This window comes from Pezoporus wallicus, unplaced genomic scaffold (genome assembly GCF_028554395.1).
Source record: "Pezoporus wallicus isolate ANWC-B61680 ecotype Strahan unplaced genomic scaffold, APGP_CSIRO_Pwel_v1 contig_5116, whole genome shotgun sequence".
Classification (NCBI taxonomy): Eukaryota; Metazoa; Chordata; class Aves; order Psittaciformes; family Psittacidae; genus Pezoporus; species Pezoporus wallicus.
In genome coordinates this window covers 809,594-814,434 of record NW_026642000.1, presented here as the reverse complement: position 1 = coordinate 814,434, position 4,841 = coordinate 809,594, and the positions used below count along the sequence as shown (strand labels likewise).

General features: G+C 55.8%; 1 protein-coding gene across 1 annotated transcript; it reads left to right on the top strand.

The window, feature by feature from the left end:
• Nucleotides 1–846: 846 nt before the first annotated feature.
• Nucleotides 847–3,295, top strand: LOC130608520 (tubulin monoglycylase TTLL3-like). The gene is given in 9 exon segments (XM_057426472.1): nt 847–894; nt 981–1,162; nt 1,215–1,326; nt 1,437–1,559; nt 2,162–2,305; nt 2,509–2,682; nt 2,684–2,754; nt 2,852–3,051; nt 3,054–3,295. Coding segments are annotated over 9 exon segments (1,296 nt in total).
• The last annotated feature ends 1,546 nt before the right edge of the window (nt 3,296–4,841 follow it).

The following is a 4,841-nucleotide window of genomic DNA, read 5'->3' as shown; positions in this document are numbered from 1 at the left end:
GCATCAAAGATGGAAGGCAGCTGTATGGAGTCCCCTGTGACACACTGCGGAAACTGTTGAAGGAGAAGATGAATCGAGTCAGTTTGCAGAGATGAGAGCCATCCAGCTGGCCTTGGGCATTGCTGAAAGAGAAAAGTGGCCAGTACTTTATCTCTGTACTGACTCATGAGTGGTGACAAATGCCCTGTAGGGGTGGTTGAAGCAATGGAAGCAGAGCAACTGGCAACGCAGAGGTAAACCCATCTGGGCTGCAGCACTGTGGCAAGGTATCTCTGCCTGGGTGCAGAACCTGATGGTGAAGGTATGCCACGTAGATGCTCATGTACTCGAGTAGGGCCACTGAGGAACACCAGAACAAACAACAGGTGAATCAAGCTGCTGAGATTGAAGTGGCTCAGATGGACTTAGATTGGCAACATAAGGGTAAATTATTTTTAGTCCAGTGGGCCCATGGCACTTCAGGCCATCAAGGCAGAGATGCAACATATAGATGGGCTCGTGATTGAGGGGTGCACTTCACAATGGACACTATAGCCCAGGTTATTCACAAATGTGAAACGTGCTGCAAGTAAGCAAGCCAAGCAGTTGAAGCCTCTCTGTTATGGAGGACGATGACTGAAGTACAAATATGGGGAGGCCTGGCAGATTGACTGTATCACACTCCCACCAACCCTCCAAGGCGAGTGCCATGTGCTTACCATGGTGGAAGCAACCACCGGATGGCTGGAAACATGCTGTGCCCCCTGCCACTGCCTGGAACACTATCCTGGACCTTGAGAATCAACTCTTGTGGTGACACAGCACCAAGAAAGAATTGAGTCAGACAATGGGACTCATTTCCAGGACATGGAGCTGCTTAGGAGGGCCAGGCAGCACGTGGAGGCAGCCATCAAAGTGGGAGCCTGATTATAAACACACACATACCAACATGCCATGGACATATGTTGCATTTATGGCTGACCACTTGCATCCCTTCCCAGGAGAAGATCTTCTTGGTGCAAGGTCTCTACCCCATCATCCACAAGCTACTACGGGCATGGGGCTGGGTGAAGAAGTTCTCCAGCATCATCAAGGTGGGCACCCACTCGGCGCTGAAGCAGGAGACCCAGAAGCTACTGGAGGAGGAGGATGAGGAGGATGAGGAACACTGTGGTGATGAGCAGTGGGAGGCAGGGCTGCATCCAGAGCCAGGGTTGGTTTCTTGCTGGCCTCAGCCCACAGTGGGCCCTCAGCCCTCAGGAGCCTCCTGAGGAGGAAGAGGAAGAGGAAGAGGAGGAGGAGGCCCACTGGTATGATGAGGACACCAATGCCATCCATGACATGGTGGTTAGTAGAGAGGGCCAGGGCTGGACTCTACAGAGCACAGCCTGGGCTGGGTGGTGAGGGTGGGATAGGGACTCCACAGCTCACCCCAGTCCTCTCTGTTCCTTCCACAGTCCTCCATGGTGCGGGACCAGATGCCTACCTTGATCTGGACCAGACAGTACAATGCTGTGAATTATCGGCAGAGGGACCAGATGGTGAACCATTTCACCAGCATCGGAGCCTTCACCACCAAGGTAAGAGCCTGGAGACACCAGGAATGGGCTTCTGGTTATGAACAGGTGTGGCAGCGTTGGGTCCAGCACTGATTGTCACCCTAGTCCCACACATGGGAACCTGTGCCTCAGCCTCCAAAATCTGCCCTGGTTCCACCAAGCCAATCCCACCACCTTCTTCCCATGGTGCTGCCAGCTGGGGGCTGAGGATGAGCACCAAGCCTTCATCGGTGATCTGGGACTGTTGCCCTTCTGCCCCCCTACCATATCCCAGGTCCCCCCACGTTCTGAGCAGGTCAGGATGAGGTCAATTTGAATACTTTGCAGAGGATCACCAACTGACAGCAGCTCACAGACTTCTCAAACTGGCTGAGGAGAAGGCTGAGCACATGCCAGGGGTGATAGAGTGACCTGACAAGGGAGCAGGTGAGTGTGTGGAGATGGGCCTGGTGGGGATGGTGAGGAATTCAGGCTCAGTGCCACAGATATGGGCCTAGCCTGTGCTCGGAACTGTGGCTCAGGACTCCGATGCACCCAAAGCCATGCATCCCACGGGTTGCCAGGAGCCATGACCCTCAGCTCAGGCTGCCCTCACAGGTCCAGCACCCCCATTGCCCCCTGAGCTGCTGGAGGCCACACTTGAGATCTGTAGGAGGCAGCTGGACAGGCTGGAGCACCGTGACATCAACTGGGACTCCCTAGTTCTCCACATCACTAATGCCGACTGGAACTGCTTCCAGCAGAAGTACTACCACTACATTGGTGCAGTGTGTGCAGGGCAGGAAGGTTTGGGGGGGAGACATACAGCATGGCAGTGCTGGTGCTGACCTGCTGTGCCACCACCCTGCAGTGAGCAGGCCAGGCTGGCACCCAGCATCCTGCAGTGAGAGCAGTACAGGGTCCTGCTGCAGCAGCTTCAGGGCTCCCCAGTGAAGAGGGGTCTCACCAGCACCATGTTTTCCCCACTCAGGGATCACCTGCTCAGTGGGTGGAGGAGGTGCTGGTGGTGGTAGGGGAATGTGCGGTGCCCTCAGTGCAGCTGGGAGAATGGGTCATGCAGAAGTACGTGCAGTGGCTGCTGCTCATCTTGGGCACCAAGTTTGACCTGCAGCAATAGCTCCTGGTGACCAAGTGGGACCTGCTTCACCATCTAGTTCTACCACAGCAACTACATGCACTTCTGCTCCCAGCCCTTCTCCCTGCACAGCCTGCTCCAGTAAGTGCCCACTACCCTGGTGCCCCAGGACCCCAGGACCCTGGCACACCTGGTGCCCCAGCGCCCTGCTGACCCTCCCCTGCTCTTCCCATACCAGCTCCAGGCACCTCTGCAATGTCACCATCCAGAAGCGGTGGAGGCTGGCTGGTGGCCAGCACCCCAAACTGTGCCACTACCTGTTCTGGTCCAGCCAGCAGTTCAAGCTCTACCTTCAGTGAGTGGGGCGTGGGGAAGCCTGGAAGAAGATGACCATCCCTGTCACAAAGGAGACGGTGGTGGCTGACCTGCGCCATGCCCAGAAGTGGTGGGGTCCAGCAAAAGCAGCTTTGAGCTCTACGGAGCCGACTTCATGTCTGGGGAGGATTGCCAGCCCTGGTTGCTCGACATCAACACCAATCCATACATGGTGCCCTGCTCAGCGGTGACCCGATGGCTCTGCACCACCATCCAGAGCGACACACCACGCATGGTCCTGGACCACAAGAAGAATCCTGGCTGCTTCACTGGTGCCTTCAACCTCATCTACATTGAGATGGGTTGAGGGGGGGGCATCAGGTGGGCACCCTGAGCCCCCACTCACCACCTGAACATGAGCAGCATGAGCAGCCAAGGAGGCCAAGGACATGCTGACCTGCATCAGCACCAGTGTGGCAGCAGGGCCAGGGCAGGGATTGGCCCCCTGTACTGGGCACTGGTGAAGCTGCACCTCGAATCCTGTGTTCAGTTATGGGCCCTCACTACAAGAGAGACATTGAGGTGCTGGAGGGGTCCAGAGAAGGGCAATGAAGCTGGTGAAGGGCCTGGAGCACAAGTGTGATGAGGAACAGCTGAGGGAACTGGGGATGTTTAGCCTGGAGAAGAGAAGGCTCAGGGGGACCTCACTGCTCTCTACAGCTACCTGAAGGGAGAATGGAGCCAGGAGGCGGCTGGTCTCTGTTCCCAAGGAACAAAGGATGGGACAAGAGGAAACGGCCTCAATCTGTACCAGGGGAAGTTTAGACTGGTTTTAGGAAGAATTTCCTCCCCAGAGTGTGGTCAGGCACTGAAACAGGCTGCCCAGTGAAGAAGTAGAGTTGCTGCCCACTGAGGGGTTCAAAACCTCTGTAGACAAGGCCCTCAGTGACATGGGTTAGTGGTGGCCTTGGCAGTGGTAGGGAACGGTTGTCCTTGATGATCTTAAAGCTCTTTTCCAACCCAGTTGTTTCCATGTCTCTCTGAAGGCAATTGTGCCTCTGCCTCCCTACTTGGGGCTGAAGCTTTTGGTGGAAGGCTACTTGCTAATAAAGCTCCAGCTGCAAGCGCAACAACCCCAGCCCAAACTCCCCACCTTCCAGCCTCTTGTCCACCTGGTGGTGCTCAAGTCACCTGTGGTGCCCAAGCCTCCTGTGATGGAGCCCAGGCCACTTATGGACACCAAGCCTCCTGCGGTGCCCAGGCCACCTGTGCTGGCCAAGCCTCCTCTGGTTCCCAGGCCTCCTGTGGTTTCCAAGACACTTATGGACACAAAGCCTCCTGTGGTGCCCCAAGCCACTTACGGACATCGAGCCTCCTGTAGTGCCCAGGCCTCCTGTGGTGCCTAAGTCCCCTGTGATGGCCAAGCCAAGGGGAAGAACCACTCAGCTCCCACGGGCTGGAGCAGCGCAGGTTGAGCTGGCTCCTCTGGGGCAATTGTGCTCCTTCTCCTCTGGCTCTGTCCTCCAGGAACCACCACAGCTAAACCCCCTGCTGCAGTGGGCTCAGGTTGCTCTGCCCCAGCATGGGTAGTGCAGGAAGATGGGTAAGTCCGGTATGTACCTCAAGGGGATTTAATCTGGGGGGAAAACAGCCAATGAACTCAATTATGTGCTGTTGCCTGTTATAAAACACTTCTATAGCCCATCAGCTAAATGCCCACCTCCACTACTCTGGGCTTTGAAAAGAAAATATGTGCTGTTGTGATGATCAGGGGAGAATAAAGTCATGGAAAAGTCAGCAGCAGCAGAACTGTCCTCAGGTCACCATCAACTGACCCTGACTTCCCTCTGATCATCACCCCAAAAAGGATGAACTTTGATGAGACCAGATGAGCTCAGCAGAGACCAGACGAG